A 23,361-nucleotide genomic window follows, 5' to 3' on the forward strand; every position below is an offset into this window, starting at 1 on the left:
GATGAAAATGAAGCAGCAGAGCAAGCAAATAAAAACATGGGAAGAACATACAGTATGAACGGGTGTAAGCCGTGTGATTGGTGGGAACTGAATCCAGGACCCCGTGCTTGAAGGCAATCCAACACATCACCGAGTACAAAGCCATGCATACCACTGATCTCTATTCTTGTAACCTTCATATTGAATACTTGCCGGCAACATAATGAGGTTCTTCTTCTTCCAGCTCCTTCTTAATGCAGAATTTGAAGGGATAATTTTGTTCTCTATGTTGCTGCACCGGGGTTGTTGGTTGGTCTGAAATAGATTAATAGAAAACTGCACATTCAATAAATATTCTCCACCACTTTCCCAAAAAATAATCACTGAAGTGCATTGGCTACTACTGTACAGCCCCTCCTCCTCTTCCCCAGTCCATGGGGGAGGTGTGCTGTAGATCACAAATAAAGCTGGGAGGCTCTGGTTGGAATTTAGCACAGGCAGAGAAGACAGGAAGAGATCACCTCAAATATTATTGCGTCGGATCAACAGGTATTTTTTTTGTAAAAATCAGAAAAAACATTTCCAGAGTTCTCCAGGACAATTTTCAGCGCCGTCACACTTTGAATGACAATTGCGCCATCATGCAACACTGTTCCCAAATGAAAAAAAGAAAATATATTTTTCATAGTTTGTTATAAAATTTTGCTAACAGGTAACTTGTCTCCACTGATGGGGCTGCACTGATGAGGAGGTAATGATTGGCAACACTGATTATCAGGACACTGCCGATAACCGGCTTGTGTTTACTTCTGTGATCAACTGCGCACAGCTGATAACGTGGTAAAGGGGTTGCTGTGATTGGCCCTTTACCCCGATCTGTGATCAGTTTACGAGTAACGCGGTTAACGAGCATTTTGAAAGACGAGCAACTTGGGCCTTTCCGAGTGTTTCCAAGGCTCTCCGGCGCCCCCCCCCCCCCACCTCTGGCCACATGCGATATTGCATGCCATTAAAGTCAATGCAGAACAAATTATTTTCATTTCCATTGAATTCTATGGGGAAACTCGCTTTGATATGCGAGTGCTTTGGATTACAAGAATTCTCCTGAACGGATTATGCTCATAATCCAAGGTTTTACTGTAATATTTTTTAAAACAAAAAAATGAAAGGCAAAAAAAAAGCAGATTTTAGATTTAAATGAACAGTATATTTTTGGTTTGCAGTAGGGTTGTCCCGAAGACCGAGTACAAGTACAGATAGTTTTTTTTTCCAAGTACTCGCCGATACCGATATTTTTATTTAATCTCATGTGACAGTGGCACATGTGTCAGTAGATTTTTTTTTTTTACAATGGTTTCTTTTTTAGGGGGTGGGGGGGATGGACAGTGTCAGAGTGTTTTTTTTTTTTTATTAGAATTTTTATTATTTTTTACAATTATTGTTTTTATTATTTATTGCGATTATTATTATTTTTATTTATTTTTTATCAGCCCTGTTGGGGGGAGATGGTGAGATATCAGGGGTCTTAACAGACCTCTGACATCTCCCCTTTGAGACAGGGAAAGGGACTAGGGACACAGATTCCCCAGTCCCTTTCTCAGCAGCCTCCGCTGCACTGAAAATGAATGGAGAGAAGACAGAAGCTCCTCTCCATTAACTGAGACATTGTAATCACAGGAGGTTACAATGTTTCAGTTATGTGAATGCACAACAGAGTCAGTGATCACTGACTCTGTCCATTCAGAAAACGAAGGACCCGGATTTACCGCCTTCTACCTCCGCTCTCCATCCTGTCAGATCGAGTGGGACAGCAGCACGGGGGGGGACACGGAGAAAAGAGAGGGGGGGGGACACAGAGAAGAGAGGGGGGGGGACACAGAGAAGAGAGAGGGGGGGACACAGAGAAGAGAGAGGGGGGGACACAGAGAAGAGAGGGGGGGACACAGAGAAGAGAGAGGGGGGGGACACAGAGAAGAGAGAGGGGGGGGACACAGAGAAGAGAGAGGGGGGGGACACAGAGAAGAGAGAGGGGGGGACACAGAGAAGAGAGAGGGGGGGGACACAGAGAAGAGAGGGGGGGGACACAGAGAAGAGAGAGGGGGGGGACACAGAGAAGAGAGAGGGGGGGGACACAGAGAAGAGAGAGGGGGGGACACAGAGAAGAGAGAGGGGGGGACACAGAGAAGAGAGAGGGGGGGACACAGAGAAGAGAGAGGGGGGACACAGAGAAGAGAGAGGGGGGGACACAGAGAAGAGAGAGGGGGGGACACAGAGAAGAGAGAGGGGGGGACACAGAGAAGAGAGAGGGGGGGACACAGAGAAGAGAGAGGGGGGGACACAGAGAAGAGAGAGGGGGGGACACAGAGAAGAGAGAGGGGGGGACACAGAGAAGAGAGAGGGGGGACACAGAGAAGAGAGAGGGGGGGACACAGAGAAGAGAGAGGGGGGGACACAGAGAAGAGAGGGGGGACACAGAGAAGAGGGGGGGGACACAGAGAAGAGAGGGGGGACACGGAGAGGAGAGAGGGGGGGACACGGAGAAGAGAGAGAGGGGGGGACACTGAGAGGAGAGAGGGGGGGGACACGGAGAGGAGAGAGGGGGGGGACACGGAGAGGAGAGAGGGGGGGACACGGAGAGGAGAGAGGGGGGACACGGAGAGGAGAGAGGGGGGGACACGGAGAGGAGAGAGGGGGGACACGGAGAACGGAGGGTGACAGCAGAATGAAGGGGGACACGGAGGGAGATAGTAGCAGAATGGAGGGGGGCTGGAGGAGAATACAGGGACAGTCAGCAGTGATCGTGTGTGGGAGAGTTACAAGCGCCGATCACCGCTGATTTCACTAAAGCAGCTGAAAGCCGCGGGGTGGGGAGAGAGAAACAGACTTTGAAATCTATACAGGGTGATCGGTGCTTGTAACTCTCCCACCGCACCGATCACACTGACTGCCCAGGTATCGTGTGAAGCATCTGAGCATTTGCCCGAGTACAAGTATCGGGACAACACTAGTTTCCAGGATGAAATGAAGCAGCAGAGCAGATACATATATAAAAATACACAAGTTGGGTGTAAGTAGTGTGCTTGGTGGGAATTGAAACCAGGACCCTTGTGCTTCAAGGCAATCCAACACATCACCGAGTACAAAGCCATACATACTACCGATCCCTATGCTTTGTAATCTTCATATTAAATAGTTACCAGGGACATAATGAGGTTCTTTTTCCGGCTCCTTCTTAATGCAGAGATTGATGGGGTAACTTAATTCAGTATTTTGCTGCACTGGGGATGTCGGTTGACCTGAGAAAGATTAATAGAAAACTTCACATTAAAAACTGTATTATATAAACATTCTCTATCACTTTTTCCCCACACAAAAAAATACAAATCAATGGAATAGCTTAGCAGGTACTAAAGCCCCCACCCCTCTCACTTTCTACATAATGCGGAGGGGAGGAGCACCGTAATAAAAAAAAAAGAGAACTGGGAACAACGCCAACTTATCACTCAGCACAGGAAGTTATCAGTTCGTAGGATTTCTGGCAGGATCAAGCACTTATCAAACAGATCTAGCAAAACTCCTTCAAAGTTATATTTGCAGCTGAACTGCAACTTCACATTCAGGCTTGCACAATTGTACAGGCTCTGCTCCTGTATAAAAAATAGATACTCTGGAGCCAGGGAATACAAAATATAAACAGATTAACCACTTGCTTCCAAATCACAAACATGTACCTGATTGACTGTAAGTGGTTATACCGGGGTTATGGCTGCAGGTGCAAATTTGCAGCTGGCAATTACCTAAGTAAAAGCAATCCTAGCGCCTATTAATTCCCCCCCCCCCCCCCCCCCCCAACTCCAGTGTATCTGATCGAGTGGCTGTGCTGGTTCACAACAGAGATGATCTGAGACTGGGTTGTCCCAATCACCTCTATGGCCTAGGAAACTGGAAGTGACAAGCATTTTCATCACTTCCGGCTAGGGGAGATGAAAACAGAGGAAGGTGTTTTTTTTTTTTTTTTAGATCATGCCTTCAAAACGGTAGATGGAAGATCTGGGGTCTTATAGGCCCCAGATGTTCTCCTGTCATGCTTTATTTCTATCATAAGGGATGTTCACATTTCTTGTGATAGAAATAAAGTAGTAAAAAAATAAAGAATGGACAGTGTATATTTTGCGAAGTGACGAATGTACACATAGGTCACATACACATAAAAACTGTGTTTGCACCACACGTGATGTATCGCCGCAAACGTTGGGCTCCTTTCACACGGACGGATAGAATGGTGCTTTTAGCTGCCGATTTTCTAGTTTTCTACCGCAGCTAAAAGCGCACAACTTTACTATGGCCCCATTCTCACACAGCGTTTAGCTGCGATTTCATTGCATGCGGTTTGGTGCGAATAGAAAAAATAGAATTGAATACATCCAGGAGCGATTTAGCGCAGCTATATGCACATTACCGCAGGCAATCACAGTCTTTTGTGTCAACTGCAGATAGTAGCGTAAGAAAAAAAAAAGAAGAACAAGAAGCACATCATAATCAAAAAAATAAAAAGGGTTGCTATGGGAATGACTACCACAGCTAAACGCGGCCGCATATAACCGCACGTAAACGCAGGTAATCGCAATGTACAGGGTGGGCCATTTATATGGATACACCTTAATAAAATGGGAATGGTTGGTGATATTAACTTCCTGTTTGTGGCACATTAGTATATGTAAGGGGGGGAACTTTTCAAGATGGGTGGTGACCATGGTGGCCATTTTGAAGTCGGCCATTTTGAATCCAACTTTTGTTTTTGGTGTATCCATATAAATGGCCCACCCTGTACAAATGCAGCTAATCGCAGTGCCTGGAGCCTTGAATTTCACAGACCATTTACATGCTTTTAACTGCGGCAAAACAGCCGTCCGTGTAAAAGGCGCCTTATAGCGAGAGCAAGGATTCTAGTGCTAGACCTTCTCTGCAACTCTTAAACTCCGTCTATGGAGATTACATTTTTTTTTATTTTTGTAGTTTGACATTCCACAAGCGTGTGCAATTTTAAAGCATAACATCATTGTGACGGTATCGGTATGATATCCCCGTCAAGCATTCCCTCCTCTCCATACAAGACCATCACAGGATCCCCCACACATGAGTCAAGACTGGATGCTGGAACCAAGACTGAGTTTAATGTTATAACACACAGCTTATATGTCATTTCCAAAACTGTTACAATGACAAATCTCCGCCCCCCTCACACTGGGGCTTCCATACAGATGAGTAGGCAGACACGACGGAGCCGAGTCTGAAAACACATTTTCTTTAGATAATGACATCAGTGGAGTTGAGTACTAGTTGTACTAAATACATTAACTAGACAACTCGACCCCGCATATAGAGAGATAATTACCACAATGAAGCAATCAGAATAATTAACACAAGCCACATAAACACAGATCTCCTTCACACAACACAATAGATCAATTAACCTTTAGAAATAGTGAGGGGACATTAGCACTTCAATAACCGGATGGTAATCACAATGGCAAGCAGGGAGCATTAAACTGAGACATATAGGCAAATGTATCACAATGGCCCCCCTTTTTCTCCCTGCTCCAGAAAACCCGGTTGGACCTTCCCTGGTCCAGTAGGGTTGACGGGTTCAGAGCTTTTAGTCCGAGGTTAACTCCGTTTGGCATGACTGACCTCCCTTGGCAACTGCTTCAGACTCAGGTATGCCACCGGGTCGTCAGATCACACGCCGGTCAGTCCCCAAGTCTTTGTGCGATCTGCAAAGTCACCAGAAGTCAGTGTGAAGACGGCGAATGGGTCTGTGCGCCGCCATCTAGGTGTCCCGCTATGGGAGGGGCAGGTTATGGCTCTGAAGTGACAGTCACAGGAGATTCATAAAAAGAAAAAGTTATATTTGTTGAAATGCTGTAGCACTGGTGCTCAGAGTCCGGGGGGGGGGGGAGGGGACTCAGAGCCCCATAAGGTCAGCCACCCCCTGCTCCCTCCGCAGCCGCCGGTTCTCCTCTTTGAGCTTCTCCAGCTCCATCTCCAGTTCATGGAGCCTGGGGGGGGTCAGCCCGCTGTGACCTCAGGTGGTTGTTCTCCTCCTCCATGCGGCTTATGCACTCCTCCAGCTCTATGTACTCACGGATCAGATCCTGCTTGCTCATGTCCTGCAGGCTCTCCACGTGGTCCTTCATCATCAGGAACTGGGTGGTGGTGTAAGGGGCCACCGGTGGGCCCTTGGCGAACATCTCGGCCCGCATCTGGGGCGCCCGCTGCGATTCCATCTCCTCCAGTCGCTTCTTCTCCTCCCAGGTCCGCTGGTTATATGACTTCCAGGACCTCTTCTTCTTGGAGGGTAGCTGGCGGTGCCTCTTTCTGCCCAGCTCCCTCCAAGGCCCCTCCGGCTCATGGCTGTCGCCCATGACCAGCTGACAATGGTGTTCCCTGTTGTCCGTAATAACAGATTGTACCATGAGGGCTTCGTAAGGGGTGCCCAATGGTTCTTCCTGACCCAGCTCCTGGGGATCCCAAGCCGAGTCTACACAATGGGCTGCTGCTGGTGGGCGGTACCCAGGTTGAGACCAATTTGACCTGGTGTTGTCATTCATGGGGCAATTCTGCTTGAAGTGACCCAACTGTTTGCACCGGAAGCAGCGTTGTTCGTTGTCCTCCTGGCGTGGGTAGCGAGGGCTAGATGTCATCGGTCTGTTAGGCGGTTGGTATCTAGCGGCTGGTGGGTGTGAGGGCGCCGTTGGTCGTGGAGGTTGTACCCGTGGTGTGACCTGGTTTGTCTTGCGAGTATCCGCATATTCATCCGCCAACTTCGCGGCCTCTGGTAGAGTCATGGGCCTGCGATCTTTCACCCAATCTTTGACGTCCGTCTGGATGTGATTGTAAAATTGCTCCAGGAGCATTAGTTGCAAAATGTCCTCTGCGGTGGTGGCCTGGCTGCTGTTAACCCAGTTAGAGGCCGACAGGGACAACTGGCATGCCCATTCCGCGTAAGAGTCTTTCGTGGTTTTGCGTGAGTCCCTGAACTTCTGTCGGTGGGACTCTGGGGTTACTGCATAACGAGCCAGGAGCACTTCTTTAACCCGGGCGTAGCTATGGATATCCTGATCTGGCACGGTCCGGAAAGCATCAGAAGCTTTGCCTGACAGTTTGCCTGACAATATTGCAACCCACTCTCTTCTAGCTATTCGGTGCAGGTTACATTGTCGCTCAAAATCCGCCAGGTAGTTATCAATCTCACAGTCCTTTTCATCAAAAGCTTTAAAAGCGCTAAACGGAATCTTCCTTGTGTCTGCTGTGCTGTACTCACTGTTCGGAGAAGGTGCGGCTGCTTGTTGGACTGCTGCCAGTTTTAACTGTAGTTCTGCGTTTACTAACAGGTCCATCACTTTCAGCACCACATCCGGCGTTGGGTTCGGGCCGAACCATGCTAGCTTCTCTCTCATTAGCTTGTTGGCTGGCGATTCCTCCTCCTGAATCACTGGTGTCTCCATCTCTTGTACCGCTGGCGTTGCTGCAATCCCGTTCTCCTGGTCTATCTCCATTGATTCTGCTATGATGACCCGTTCGGTTTTGTTGCTAGCAATCCTTCCACGAACTTCCAGTAGTTCTTCCAGTGTCTGCTTGGAATCCCGGGTGTAAAGGAGAGTAGAAGGGAAAATCCCACTGCTACCAACCAATTGTGACGGTATCGGTATGATATCCCCGTCAAGCATTCCCTCCTCTCCATACAAGACCATCACAGGATCCCCCACACATGAGTCAAGACTGGATGCTGGAGCCAAGACTGAGTTTAATGTTATAACACACAGCTTATATGTCATTTCCAAAACTGTTACAATGACAAATCTCCGCCCCCTCACACTGGGGGCTTCCATACACGACGGAGCAGAGTCTGAAAACACATTTTCTTTAGATAATGACATCAGTGGAGTTGAGTACTAGTTGTACTAAATACATTAACTAGACAACTCGACCCCGCATCTAGAGAGATAATTACCACAATGAAGCAATCAGAATAATTAACACAAGCCACATAAACACAGATCTCCTTCACACAACACAATAGATCAATTAACCTCTTAGAAATAGTGAGGGGACATTAGCACTTCAATAACCGGATGGTAATCACAATGGCAAGCAGGGAGCATTAAACTGAGACATATAGGCAAATGTATCACAATCATCTTTTATAGTTTACAAAAAAATTGAGCTATATATTTTGTTTTTTTTTTGCATTAAAATTTATTACCCTGTATTTTTTCCAAAACAATCGAGTTAAAAAACAAACAAAAAAAACTGCTGTGCAAATACCATATGACATAAATAATTGCAACAACCACCATTTTATTCTCTAGGCAAGGGCCTCCTAAAAAAAAAAAATATAAATAAATGTGTATAATATATATATATATATATATATATATATATATATATATATATATATATATATATATATATATATATATATATATATATATATATATATTCTGAGTAATTATTTTAGCAAAAAAAAAAAATACAGATTTTTACAGGTAAACTAAAGGTGTCAGAATAGACCTGGGGCCGGATTCAAAAAGAAGATACGACGTATCTCTGAGTCCGGCCATCGTATCTATGCGCCTGATTCATAGAATCAGTTACGCATAGATATGCCTAAGATCCGACAGGTGTAAGTGACTTACACCGTCGGATCTTAGGCTGCAATTCCAGGCCGGCCGCTAGGTGGCGCTTCAATATCTTTTACGCGTTGAATATGCAAATAAGCATTTACGCCGATTCAGAAACGAACGACCGCCCGGAGCTTTTTTTTTTCGTCGTTTGCGTTCGGCTTTTTCCGGCGGAAAGTTACCCCTGCTATATGAGATGTAAGTGCGGCGTATCCTATGTTAAGTATGGTCGTCGTTCCCGCGCCGAGTTTTGAATTTTTTACGTCGTTTGCGTAAGTCATTCGCGAATACGGCCGGACGTAATTTACGTTAACGTCGAAACCAATGATGTCCTTGCGGCGTCATTTGGAGCAATGCACGCTGGGAAAATTTGCGGACGACGCATGCGCTGTTCGATCGGAGCAAGGGCCGCGCCTGATTTAAATTGTACACGCCCCCTAGCCGCGGAATTTGAATTCCGCCGGGGGATTTACGATACGCCGCCGCAACTTTAGAGGCAAGTGCTTTCTGAATAAAGCACTTGCCTCAAAAAATTGCGGCGGCGTAACGTAAATCAGATAGGTTAGCAGATCTTTAGATCCGCGTAACCTATCTGAATCTAGCCCATGGTCTTCAAGTGGTTACATTTCAGCTTTAAAAATAAGAGAATATTTTTGTATTGAGGGAGGAAACTGAAGCAGCAGAGCAAATCCATAAAAAATGGGAAGAACATACAAGATGTCAATTAAATACCAGGACCCCTGTGCCTCAAGGCAATCAGACACATCAGCAAGTACAAAGCTATGCACATACTACGGATCTCTCTTCTTTATAACCCTCACATTAAATACTTACCAGCGGAATGATGAGGTCCTTCTTCCAGCTCGTTCTTAATGCAGAATTTGATGGGGTAATCTTTTTCTGTACTTGGCTGTTCTGAAACAGATTAAAAGAAAACTTCATATTCATCACTTGGATTACCAGCCTCCTACCCTAATCTGTTACTTCTTTCAGGCTGGGTTCACACTGCCGATCGGACGCCCCACCCACGTCTAGCAGAGGACGTACAGGTACGTGATTGTGCCTGTCCGTGCCATTCTGCCGACGTAAATGTACATGAGGAGGTCGGGAAGTGGTTAAGTTAGGTTTTGCCTTTATTTCCACAAAGAAACCAGCATTTAAAAAAAAGGCTAGGAACAACCCTAGTTATCACCAAGTAGCACGAGAAATGGAGGAAGCACAGATCCACAGGCTGGATGAAGCAGAAGTAGATACTTGCACTGCGTTTCCTCAGTTACTTCTTCCTCTCCAGTAAGGAAAACAGTGATCACCACAATAGTAAAATGACTAAATCTCAGATAAAAAATAAAAAAAAATCGGTAGAGACTAGCAGTCAAAGCCACCAATGACTAAAACTAGCTATAGACATTTTTTTTCCCCCAGGGGGCTGAAAAAAGCAAACACAAACAGATTGCACAAACAAGTTGGATGGAGGAGAATCCCTCCCACTGGGACATTTTTCATTGACAGCAGGATCCGGTGCTGTCAAAACACACTAATCAGCAGTTGAAGCCCCTAATCGACAAATGTTTTTCAACTTGTCTGTTGTATGAAGTTGATCTAATGACGATTGACTTCTGTGAAACAAAGGATGGCCGCAGAGGCGGCTCTTTAATTAGGCAAATTAGGCGGTTGCCTAAGGCCTTGCGGCCTGTCTAACTTACCCAATGCATTACCCCAGTTTTGAGAGACAGGGGACCTTAATGCTGCTGTGCTCAGGCAGCGTTAAGAGCCCTGACTCAGGAACGGGGCCACCAGCGTCCCTAACAACCAGTGAATATCGGTGACACCACCCCTTGTGACACCAATGACCCAGCATGTCCTCAGTCAATGACGTCACAAGGGGGCGGGTTCACCTGGTGAAAACTCCGGCTGGCCCCCCACCCCTTAGTTATTAAAGAGCAGGATCTGGGGGCCGCCTTGTTAAAGTGGGCTTCCAGATTCCGATAAGCCCCCGGCATGCAGACCCCCCCCCCCAACCACTGGCCAGGGTTGTGGGGGAAGAGGCTCTTGTCCTTAAATTAATTTCCCATCATGGGTGTGAGTGCGGCCTCATGTCAAGTTTTGCCTAAGGCCTCACAAAGCCTAGAGCCGCCTCTGGATAGCCGCACACTAATAAAAATGTGTCCTGGTTCTATATTGAGCCACCTATGGGCAGGTTTACCATGCAGAAATGAGAACAGAAGTGTCTTGGCATAGGAAGTACACTGTCCTTTTTTTCCAGGAGGAAATCAATACAAAAAGAGAACTCTTTTAGGGTGCTGGTTAGGGACAATTAACATTTTAGGATGCATGCAGCTTGCTCAATAATTGAATGCAAAAAAACAGTCTAGAAACACATTTATGAAGCCAGATTTATCCGTTTTCTCACCAATGGTCCAGGTGTCCTGTTTGTTCTTATATTGTTCCCCAGGTCCTGCTATATCTTCCCATTTATCCTTAGAGACAAGAACAGAAACATCCGCACACTTTACAGGTACCTGAAATAAAAGGGGAGCACCATAGCATTTTATATAGGATAAGACACCTTTGGAAAAACAAGTAGAAGGAGCAAAATTTAATAACACAAGTAAACCTCTAAATGGCATCCAGAATCCCCTCTGCTGTTCCCCAGAGATTATTTCGCCACCAAAACTGCATCAAAAGGGGTTGCAAAGGTTTTTTTGTTTTTTTTTATTGGATTCCTTTAAGCTAGTGCATTGTTGGTTCTCTTACCTTTTCCTTCGATTTCCCTTCAAAATGTTTTTCTTCTTTGTTTGAGTTTCTCACTTCCGGTTTCTCCTCAGTAGGCTTGCCCCCATCACCCGAGCCGTTCTGGCTGGGGGTTAGTCAGCGTGCTCGCCCCCTCCCTTGGGTACTACATTCCTGCGAGAAGACGCTGTGAATGTAGTCCTCAAGGGAGGAGGCGAGCACGCTGACTAACCCCCAGCCAGAACGGCTCGGATGATGGGGGTAAACTTACTGAGGAGAAACAGGAAGTGAGAAATTCAAACAAAGACAAAAACATTTAGAAGGGAAATGGAAGGAAAAGGTAAGTGAACCAACAATGCACTAGCTTAAGGGAACCTATTTAGAAAATAAAAAATGAACCTTTACAACCCCTTTAACGTACATGCTTGGCCAACATGAGCAGAAATGTTTACACACTAATCATTCCTTACAACAGTCATTAGAACCTTCCAACCTACTGGGCATGATCTATCTGTTGAAAACTTGGTATACATTTCCCAGCAAAGGGCAGTAGTAAAAGTTATAAGAGGAGCGAACTGAGCAGAAGTCAGTTTGCTGGAGGTTCAGCAAACCCCAAACATAGTGGCGAGCCCCACTAAAGTCATTTATATATTTTCTTGGCCTTTTTTAAAGTGGAGTTCCACCTAAAAGTGGAGCTTCCGCTTTAAGCACTCCTCACCCCCTTATATGCCACATTTGGCATGGGACTTCCTGTCCCACTTCCTCCTTCTGCCCAGGGACCGCCTAGGCGACTCCTCCTCTCGCCTTAGGCGGCCCCTCTCTTTAAGCGATCTCCTGGGACACGTGACAGGTCCCAGGAGATCGCCTGTCTACTCATAGAGCGCAGCTGTGAAGCCGAAAGCTGTCACGGTTGGGTGCCCACAATATGAATGGAGGCGCCGGCGGAGAGGAGCGAAGCGCCAGGCAGCCGCACCGCTGGACAGTGGAACAGGAAAGTGTCTGTTTATTGAAAGTCAGCAGCTACACTTTTTGTAGCTGCTGACTTTTAATAAACATAAAAAGACTGGAACTCCCCTTTAAGGCTAATGTGCAAGCTTTGATTTAAAAAAAGGCCATTGATAGCTAGAACTTGCCATGGGGGAATCTATGACAATGCAAAAGAAAGTTTTAAAATTACCATTTTAACTGCTTGCCGACCAGCCGCCGCAGTTATACAGCGGCAGGTCGGCTCCCCTGCGCGAGAGCCCGTAGCTATACGTCGGCTCTCGCGCAGGCCGACTCCCGTGCACGTGCCTGGCGCGATCGCTCGTTAAAGAGCGGGGACCGGGAGCTGTGTGTGTAAACACACAGCTCCCGGTCCTGTCAGGGAGAGAAATGCTGATCTTCTGTTCATACAATTTATGAACAGAAGATCAGTAATTTCCCCTAGTGAGGCCACCCCCCCCCCTACAGTTAGAACACACCCATGAAACATACTTAACCCCTTCCTCGCCCCCCTTCACTGCCATAAAAATACCCCCTATTTTGTAAACGCTATAACTTTTGCGCAAACCAATCAATAAACGCTTATTGCGATTTTTTTTTACGAAAAATATGTAGAAGAAAACGTATCGGCCTAAACGGAGGAAAAACTTTTTTTTAGATATATTTTCGGGGGATATTTATTATAGCAAAAAGTAAAAAATATTCATTTTTTTCAAAATTGTTGCTCTATTTTTGTTTATAGCGCAAAAACTAAAGACCGCAGAGGTGATCAAATACCACCAAAAGAAAGCTCTATTTGTGGGGAAAAAAGGATGCCAATTTTGTTTGGGAGCCACGTCGCACGACCGCGCAATTGTCAGTAAAGCGACGCAGTGCCGAATCGCAAAAAGAGCTCTGGTCTTTGACCGGCAATATGGTCCGGGGATTAAGTGGTTAATGGGCTTAAAGGACAACATTAACCCCTTCATCCCAAATAGCAAAACAAATCTAAATGTCCAAGCACAATATTTATCGGTGTATAACACGCACCCTAACTTTAAGAGGGAAGTTTCAGGAAAAAAACGTTCCACAGCCCCCTGTGTATAACACGCAGGCACAGTTTACCCTCTATTTTCAGGGTAAAAAAGTGAGTGTTATACGCCAATAAATACAGTACTTTTTTTTCAGGTCCAATTGGGCTTCTCTTTGGTGGTAAATCGTAACAAATATCTTCAGATTTTTTTTTTAATCATCAAAAGGAAAACCATCCCAAAAATAGTGAATTTTTTTTTTTTTTACATTTAGCTGCATCTTTATTGCCATTTTCATAATTTACCATCAAAGAATAACCCAAAATAAATTCTCTTACATACCACATATGTGTATGCTCGTTTTTGTTTGTACCCGTAGTACAGCGCAGAAGCAATGGCGCACATTTTGCATTTTTTTGAGGTGGCTTCTGACTGTAAACAAATGGGTGGGCCAATTACTTCCCAATAGATGACAGATCCTCAGCCGATTATTTTTTGTGCGTTTTTACCACGTTTTTGTTCAGGTCACCAATGTAAAAGGCAGAAAAATGCCTGTAATCTGCTCCAAAGAGACGTGTGTTCTTTTTTGAGCTCAGAGCGTTTTTCAGGCGACAAAACGCTTAGATGTGACCAAGTGCCATTGAAACAAATGGGATTTTGCTTGTTGAGCGTCGTTCAGGCGTTTTACGAGCTGAAAACGCTCAGGTGTGAATGCAGCCTAAAGCTAGCCGGGGATCTGTCATTTTGTGGCGATAACAATACTGCTGTAAATTGACAGACTTACAGCTCACGTTTGTAAATCTACCGTCTGCAGGGGGTTCAGGTGGGCCAACTAGGCAGATTGTTCACTCAGTTAGTTTTTATTTCTCTTATGAATTTCTTTCCCACCTCCCTAGTCAACAGCCGGACAATTTTGCTGGCCAACTCCGCAATCATCTTCTGAGTCTTGTCCTCCAACAGACGCATAGAGTCCAGGAGAGTAAACAGGAGTTCTGGATATCCCGAAGGGGAAAAACGCACATTTCTGTTGACCTCTGTGGCATGAATGCTGAATGTACATCGGGTTCCATCAGGTCTCTTCACAACAATAAAATCCTGCACAAAGAGAGAAAGAAAGTAAAATGACTTTGGTTCTTAAAGCGGAGGTCCACCCTTAAAAAAAAAAAAAAAAAAGCCCAAAAAGGCTCCATAAAATTAGATTTTTTTTATCGGAAATGGCTGTTGCTAGGCAGATCGTCCTAATCTGCCACTTCCTCGTCCACAGTGATCTTCACTTCCGCGAGTTGCCTCCTGGGAAATGGGACAGGCAGTCTTCACTGCCCGTTTCCCTTAGTGAGGATGGCCGCGCCGGTACACGATCCGGAGGATGGATCCGCCTCGAGCAGCCGACATCAGATGTTTTTTCACCTTAATGCATAGATTGCATTAACCACTTCCCGACCGCCGCATGTAGATATATGTCGGCAGAATGGCACGTACAGGCACATTGGAGTACCTGTACGTCCCTGCTTTCTAGCGGGTCGGGGGTCCGATCGGGACCCCTCCCGTTACATGCGGAGGTCGGATTCCCACGGGGAGCGATCCGGGACGACGGCGCAGCTATTCGTTTATAGCCGCCCCGTCGCGATCGCTCCCCGGAGCTGAAGAACGGGGAGAGCCGTATGTAAACACGGCTTCCCCGTGCTTCACTGTGGCACTGCATCGATCGAGTCATCCCTTTTAAAGGGAGACTCGATCGATGACGTCAGTCCTACAGCCACACCCCCCTACAGTTGTAAACACACACTAGGTGAACCCTAACTCCTACAGCGCCCCCTGTGGTTAACTCCCAAACTGCAACTGTCATTTTCACAATAAACAATGCAATTTAAATGCATTTTTTGCTGTGAAAATGACAATGGTCCCAAAAATGTGTCAAAATTGTCCGAAGTGTCCGCCATAATGTCACAGTCACGAAAAAAATCGCTGATCGCCGCCATTAGTAGTAAAAAAAAAATTATTAATGAAAATGCAATAAAACTATCCCCTATTTTGTAAACGCTATAAATTTTGCGCAAACCAATCGATAAACGCTTATTGCGATTTTTTTTACCAAAAATAGGTAGAAGAATACGTATCGGCCTAAACTGAGGGAAAAAAAATGTTTATATATGTTTTTGGGGGATAGTTATTATAGCAAAAAGTAAAAAATATTGCATTTTTTTCAAAATTGTCGCTCTATTTTTGTTTATAGCGCAAAAAATAAAAACCGCAGAGGTGATCAACTACCACCAAAAGAAAGCTCTATTTGTGGGGAAAAAAGGACGCCAATTTTGTTTGGGAGCCACGTCGCACGACCGCGCAATTGTCTGTTAAAGCGACGCAGTGCCGAATTGTAAAAACCCCTTGGGTCATGTAGCAGCATATTGGTCCAGTCCTTAAGTGGTTAAGGTGAATTTTTTTTCACTTTACAACTCCTTTAAAAATAACAAATTCTTTGTAGCTTGTAGTTGTTCTCGGTGTTGTGGAAGTAAATCCCCAAAAAGTACACTGCGTGAATTCTAACGTGCTACAAATTTAGGTTCAATAGGTTTTATTGTCCTATCAACACAAAAGAAACAAAAATATGACCAGGTGCGAGTCAGTGGGCACACTGGTGTAACAAGCTTGGATGGTACAGTCATCAACAATGTATTCTAAATATTATACATGAGTACTAGGAGAACAATTCAATGCCATGTGGTTCAGTGTATGGTTCTTATAACGTGCCATGTGTGGTTCCAGTCGGCCCGGACACCCCAGTGGGAGCATACTGTGTTGTGTGTGTCAGGTCCCCCCGCCGACGCTCCTGGCCCCTCCCTACTGCCTCCACAGCAAGCAGTTTGCCATGCGGGACACCCCAAGCAGGCTCGCTCTTGAGCCACTATTCTACGTGTCCATTCACACACACAGAGAGCCGCAGCTCAGCAACGCCCCCTCTCTCCCCTCATTGAGGGCGGTTCCCCTATGTTACTCCTTCAGCCAACCCTCCTTACCTCCACCGTCAACAAGCAGATGATCTCCAGGGCATGATTTAATATGGCTTCTGCCAACTGCTCTCTCTCCTTCACCATATTAGATAAGCTCCGTAAGTTCTCTCTCTGGATAGACAAAGTATATCTTGAAAAGCTTCATAGCACCCTAAAAAAAAAAAAGGCAGAAGACCGTTATCTAGAATGTCTTTCCTCCAAGATCCACTCACAGTATAGTCTCTGTACTAGAGCTGCACGATTAATTGTCAAGGATCATTATTGCATTTTTTTTTCCTTGTGATCTTGACAAAGTATTTCCCGATCTTTCTATGCAAAGAATTCTCTCTGCTCTGCTGTAGCCACAGCTGTAAAATCAGGGCAGTCCTGCCAGTATCAGAACATTCTTTATCAGTGGAACATTGAGAGCCGGTTCACACTGGGGCTGCACGACATTGGGGGCGACTCAGCAAAACAATCTCAAGACGACATGAGAGGCGACTTGCAAAATGACTTCTGTATTGAAGTCAATGCAAGTCGCCCCCAAAGTCGTACAAGAACCTTTTTCTAAGTCAGAGTGACTTGAGTCGCTCCTATTAGAACGGTTCTATTGAATAGAGCGGAGCGCGACTTGTCAGGCGGCTTCCCCTAACGAGAAAGATCCTTTGAGGACTGCGCAGGCGCAAACTTGCCGACGGAAATCTCCGAACCTCGCCCGGCATCCAGGCTCATTCTTTAACATCCCCGTGGATTGAAGGATGTTAAAAAAAGAGCCAGGAGGCCGAGCGGCCACTTTCCTCAAAATCCTCATCGCCCTGGATGCCGGCCGAGGTTCGGAGATTTCCGTCAGCAAGTTTGCACCTGCGCAGTCCTTAAAGGGACTTTCTCGTTAGCCGGAACCATATCGGCAGATCACCGGCTCCAAGTCTAAACATTGTAACAATTTGTCTTTTACATTTAGCCTAGGTTCACACTGCTGCGAATTCAAAATCGCGGTAAAATGCGCGATTTTACCGCGATTTCGGCCGCAATTTAATGTAAATTGCGGCCCGAAATCGCAAAAAGTAGTACAGGAACTACTTTTTGAAATCGCAGATGCGGCGTCGCACTGATTAGGACAGTGCCATTGCCGACAATTGCCGCCGATTTGAGATGCGATTTGACATGTCAAATCGCATCTCAAATCGTTCCAAATCGTACCCAGTGTGAACCAGGGCTAAAGGAATAGACTTGTGTGTAAATAAGGAAAGTTTAACAACACCAAACCATTTTCTGGTTTCAAGTTTAAAAAAAATTTTTTTTTTTTTGCTAGAAAATGACTTAGAACCCCCAAACATATATATTTTTAGTAAAGACCCTAGAGAATAAAATGGTGGTTATTGCAATTTTTTTTATATTGCACTGTATTTGCGCAGCAGTCTTTCAAATGCATTTTTTGGGAAAAAAGAATAATAAAAAAAAAGTAAAGTTAGCCCAAATTTTTTTGTATAATGCAAAAGATTGTACACTGTGAGAATCGTGATCTTTATTCTAAAGCAGGCCATACACGGTCGAATCTCAAACTAATTTTATTTTCAAAACCAGAAAGTTCTTTTTTTTTTTGTGATCCGATGATGCCACCATCGATTTTCAAAATTCGACCAAATTCCGACCAAACCTTCACGTTGCCGGGAATATTTTTTTGTATTACAGTTCTCGCACGATTCTCCAATCATTGATCAGAAAATCACTTGTTTTTCAAAAAAATTTCAACATGTCGGATTCCTCAAATTTGATGCGGTACGAAAATCGGCTGTTGCTGCAGCCCACTAACGGTGCGAAATTCGTAGGAAAATTCTTTGATACGATTTTCTAAAGGAAATTCTTTTGAAATTCGAACAGTGTATAGCCGCCTCAAGCAAAAAATCGTGATTCTCATTTTGGCCAGAATCGTGCAGCTCTACTCTGTACCCAACTGTAGACTTTTTAATTTAAAAAACAGTTAAAGACACAGAGAATACAAGACATGCATGTATACCCAAATGCAGCAAGAAGAGAGGCATGTTATACATATTAATATGGTGTATGCCACTGTCCATAATAACATATTCCATCATCATACAGTGCGATTTCATCCTCTCTTATCAATTGCAGTATACAACTATCAAAGTCAATAATCGGGAAACCACCTTGTGGTTATTAAAGCAGTAGTAAACTGCAAGGTAAAGGCATAATGTGCTAGTATGCATTGCATACTAGCACATTATGAAATACTTAGCTTAGAACGAAGCCCCCCCACGCTGTCACCACTGACAGGCGCTTCAATCCCCACCTGGTCTTCCTTCGGAGTTTGAATCCTCTGGTTGTCCGGGAGTCATGGACCGCGGCACGGAGCACTGAAGGGATGGCACAGGTATACCGTCCCTTCAGGGCACAAAAGCGCCAATGATGTCACAGGTTGCATGCAGTGTGAATTAAGGGGACATCCCCCCTCCCGCAGCCTTCCGCCTCTCCGCCCGGGTCTCCCGAGCGACCTGCCGGCACTTCCGCCGGCTGGTCGAAGACCCGAACAAAGCAGATCGGCTTTGTTCGGGTCTCGGATCTAATAACCCAGAAGCGATGTCATGACATAAAAAATTGCAACTACTGCCATTTTATTCCTTAGGCTCTCTGCTAAAAATAAAAAATACTAATATAAAATGTTTGCGGTCTACAAGTAATTTTCTAGCAAAAAATGCAGATTTAAACTAGTAAACAAACAAAAAACTCAGCTGTCCGGGGTTCTCCCTCCTTATTGGCCGAGACAGCAGCGAGGCGCCATTGGCTCCAACTGCTATTAAAGTCAGTGAGCCAATGAGGAGAGAGAGGGTACAGGGTCAAACCGTGGCTCTGTGTCTGAATGGACACACAAAGCAGCGGCTCGGCTCAGGTGCCCCCATAAAAAGCTGCTTACTGTGGGGGCACTTGGCATGAGGGAAGGGCCTGAGAGGAGGAGGATTCTGGTTGCTCTGTGCAAAACTACTGCAACAGAGCCAGTAAGTATAACATATTTTTTTATATATATATATATAAATAATAAACAAGACAAAGGCCTCAGTTCACATTGGTAAGATGCGGAAAACCCTGCAAATCCACTGCGGGCTCCCGCATCGCACCCGACTCACAGGCAGTTCACAATGCCATAGGCGAAGCGCTGGGAGTGTCAATAGAAAATTAATGACACCCCCAGATCGGTTTGCATATCGCAGTGCGAACTGTCAATTTGGACATGAATCAGATCGCATTGGGGGTGAACACTCATGCGATCCGATTCTGGTGTGGACCAAAAAAAGGTTCCTGTGCGAGTTTAGTCCGAATGCGATGCAAATTCAGCCGTGCTGTTTGAATCACATGCAATGTCGCGTCGCACTGCACACCAATGTGAACCCAGCCTGATTTCACTTTAATCCTTACCAAGGTAAAAATATTTTGAAAAACAAGTTAAAGTTATTGTAAAGTCTTGTTTAAAAAAATAAATAAATAACAAACATGTTATATTTATCTGTCCTGTGCATTGGATTTGCACAGAGCAGTCCCGCTCCTCCTCTTCTCAGGTCCCTCCTCTCTACTCCTTGCCCATCCCTCCTGCCGAGTGCCCCCACAGTCAGCAGCTTGCTATGGGGGCACCCAAACCGAGTCACAGCTCCCTGACATAGAGTCCAGACCCGGCCCGTCTCTTCTCTCTCCTGATTGGCTAACTGACTTTGAATGACAGCAACGCAAGCCAATGGCGCCGCTGCTGTGTCTCAGCCAATCTGGAGGGACTCGTGGACATCGCTGGAGAGAGATGGTGGCGCAGGTAGGCAAGTATTGGGGGTGCTGGGGCAGCTGCTACACACAGAAGGCTTTTTTTCTTAATGCATTAAGAAAAAAACCTTCTGCCTTTACAACTCCAATAATAAAAAAAAATGATAATGTGTGTGTGTATATATATATATATATATATATATAATATATATTATATATATATATATATATATATATATAGAGAAAGAGAAGAGACTCAGAAATACTCAGGACCCCCCCCCAGTGTAGGGGATCAGGGGAGGACATAGTGCCCCCTATGGACAGTGACAGCTGCAGTGTGAGCTGCACGATAGGTGATAGAAATGCAGGGAATAAAAGAGTTCAGTGTTTAGGAGAGGAGAGGGGGGTGCAGGAGGAGGTGGTGCAGGGTGGGGGAGGAGGAGGAGTGCAGAGTGGGGGTGGCAGGGTAGGGGGGGGCAGCAGGAGAAGGGTGCAGGCTGGGGGTAGGAGGAGAGGGGGTGCAGGGTGGGGGAAGAGAGGGGTCTGTGCCCCCCACTGATAGGAGCTGCATGATAGGTAATGGGTGTAGAAATGGGGGGTCTGTGCCCCCCACTGATAGGAGATGAGAAAAGTCTACACAAAGTGTCACTTCCTCTTCCCCTCCATCCATCCTATGATCTGAGAAAGGGGGGTCCAGGAAGAAATGGAGCTCCCCCTCCCCAGCACACATGGATCATCCTATACACACCAAACACACAACTTTTACCCCAACAAAGCTCTTACCTGCTTCTACCATGTGAGTGGGCGGGGCTGCCGACTCTCACCTCTCATTGGCTCACCTCTACAGCTCCCCAAAGGCATTGTGGGACTTGTAGTGCTTACAAAACAGAAATCTCTAACTGGCTACAAGTCCAGACAGCTCAATGCCGAGACCCAGCACTGATTGGATGTTTGTCACCGAATGGATTGCAGGGCATGCTGGGATAGCTTAGCTTTGCAAGGAGGAGATCCTGAGACTTACAACTCTCCATCAGCCCCGGAGGCTAGGGGGAGGGGCCCCGGTCTGTGCAGCAGCCAATGAGCATGGAGGAGTGGAGCAGAGCTGGGGGGATGAGGGTGACATGAAAGGTGAGAAATCTGTTAGGCTACCCGAAAATCTTGTAACGGAAGTGACGTTTCGTTACGGCCATCTTGGTACACCCACCGCAGTAAGCCTACAGCCAAGCAGCCATCTTGTTACACCCACTAAAGTCTTGCAGTTCACACTTATGTTTACCATTATATCGTGAAATGCAGGATTTAGAAGTCGGTGACACTGGTTCTGATGTTGAATTGTAAAAGCTCAGGCTTGCTTTTAAAATTCAACATCAAAACAGCGTCACGACTTCTAATTAGGAGATAGAAAGAGAACCTGTCATCATATTACATGAAATGTCCTCAATTGCTGACAATAGAAATCATTCCGCTGATGTTGGTGATGATCCTCTTATTTCCTCTCTATGGTGATTACACAGTGATGGGTTGGTGATTTCTCCATCTATTTCTATTACAGAGCGATCTTGATTTTATATATATATATATATATATATATATATATATATATATATATATATATATATATATATATATATATATATTTAAAGGGACTTGTTTTTGTACAAAGTAACAGTAACTCTTTAAAAGGAGGCCTTCAAGACCACCCCTTATAATAATAATAATAATAATAATAATAATACAGATTTCAGGATTAATGCTGTTTTTATGAAAAAAAATTTTCTTTTGTAATTTAAAGGGTAACTCCACTTTCATGGGAAAATCGGATGACATTCGGATGAAATAGACAGGCGTTTCCATGCAATCGCCCCATAGAAAACAGCAGAACGGACCTGTCATCTGCTGCTCAGCGGGAATCAGTGACAGAGTCTGAGCGGGCAGATCAACTGGTGGACCAGTGTGAAAAGGGCCTAAAGGGATTCAGACCGTGCTGCTTTCCTCATTAGAGCCCTGCAGGTGCAGCAGGGTGCAAGTTGTTCCCAGAACCTATTCACTCTCCACACAGACAAAAACAGCTGTAGCGCCCCCTTGCTTTTAGCATGGGCGCTACGCCTAAATTTAGTGAAGAAGGGAGAGTTTACTTTGCTCCCTTCTATGTGGTTTGTCTAAATTGTGGGGGACCTCTGTCGTTTCAGAAGTCCACTGGGGTCAGACTGTGTCAGGAGTGCAATTCCATCTTTGGTTAGCAGTTGGCACCAGAGGGGTTCTGAAGGAGCAGATCTTCTCCTAGCGGCCAATCAGAGGACGTTTAGCCTCACAGGGCATGCTGGGAGAGGGTATATCCATGAGGGAGGTGTCCGTGTGCTCCCCATTCCAGGTGCGGTATACCCACCTTCAGGGGTACGCGCATCCATGGACCCTGCCGGGCGTGGCCCTCCTGGCCAGGACCGAACCTTGCAGTGGATCGCATCTAAAGAGGGGAGAAAATCTCCACGCTCCGCTGGGTTCCAGGACTTATTGACAGATTCCTTGTTTGGGATCGGGAGTCCGGCAGCTGACAGGTATGCTTACTGTCATCCAGGGAATTCCTTTAAATCGGCCTACTGGAATGTTTTCACTTACTAAATTCTATATATTGAAGATGGCCTATGACGGGGGCCTAGAGAGAGGTCTGTGTTTTAGACCTTTTATCCTAGTGTTTTTTCAGAGGTGACGCTCCGGCTGCCAGGCCTATCATAGGGGGTCTGTCCGGGGGCACTTTACCCACTCCAAGTAGAGTGGCGGTGTGTTCTCGAATTGATTTACCACAGAGCAAAGAATTGCTCAGTTCTACATCCAGGCCTGATACCGCATGGTTCTTTATTTCCTTCATCAACTTTGACCTCCCTGCATTGTGTTGATGTTGGCCGTGTTTGACCTAAGCAAAAAAGCATAGAAAATTCTTTATTGAATGTCTGGACCTCCATTCACTCCTGCTGTTTTTACAAATTACACCCCTAGACATTGCCAAGGTGACCTAGCAGGCCGATCCCAAAATCAACCAGCGGCTCCTTCGGGGGTAGCGCTAAACAGCTTTCTTCAGAATAACAAAAAGGTAGGAATCTGCTACAAAATCTGTTATAATCCCTGCAATGTGCATAAATCTTCACCCAGAGCACAGAAAATGGGGTTACAATTGTAGCGCCTGGTCACTTTCCAGTACCGTGCTATGTTAAATTTAGAGTGGGG

The 23,361-nt window shown here is 45.6% G+C and overlaps 1 protein-coding gene across 3 annotated transcripts in view; it reads right to left on the minus strand.

The window, feature by feature from the left end:
• Window positions 1-21,309, minus strand: part of LOC120913462 (zinc finger protein 32-like) — a 29,296-nt gene extending 7,987 nt beyond the window's left edge. For 2 of the 3 annotated variants that reach the window (XM_040323401.1, XM_040323400.1), the window contains exons 1-7: window positions 20,923-21,307; window positions 16,402-16,546; window positions 14,276-14,482; window positions 11,074-11,182; window positions 9,498-9,578; window positions 3,177-3,275; window positions 193-294 (exon numbers count right to left, since the gene is read on the minus strand). In XM_040323401.1, coding sequence (XP_040179335.1) covers window positions 193-294; window positions 3,177-3,275; window positions 9,498-9,578; window positions 11,074-11,182; window positions 14,276-14,482; window positions 16,402-16,479 — 676 coding nt within the window. In that variant the 5' untranslated portion in view covers window positions 16,480-16,546; window positions 20,923-21,307. Of the gene's footprint in view, window positions 1-192; window positions 295-3,176; window positions 3,276-9,497; window positions 9,579-11,073; window positions 11,183-14,275; window positions 14,483-16,401; window positions 16,547-20,922 lie in introns of all 3 variants that reach the window. The other variant, XM_040323402.1, reaches the window with a different exon arrangement.
• Between the last annotated feature and the right edge of the window lie 2,052 nt (window positions 21,310-23,361).

The sequence above is a fragment of the Rana temporaria genome, chromosome 9 (genome assembly GCF_905171775.1).
Source record: "Rana temporaria chromosome 9, aRanTem1.1, whole genome shotgun sequence".
In the NCBI taxonomy this organism is placed as follows: Eukaryota; Metazoa; Chordata; class Amphibia; order Anura; family Ranidae; genus Rana; species Rana temporaria.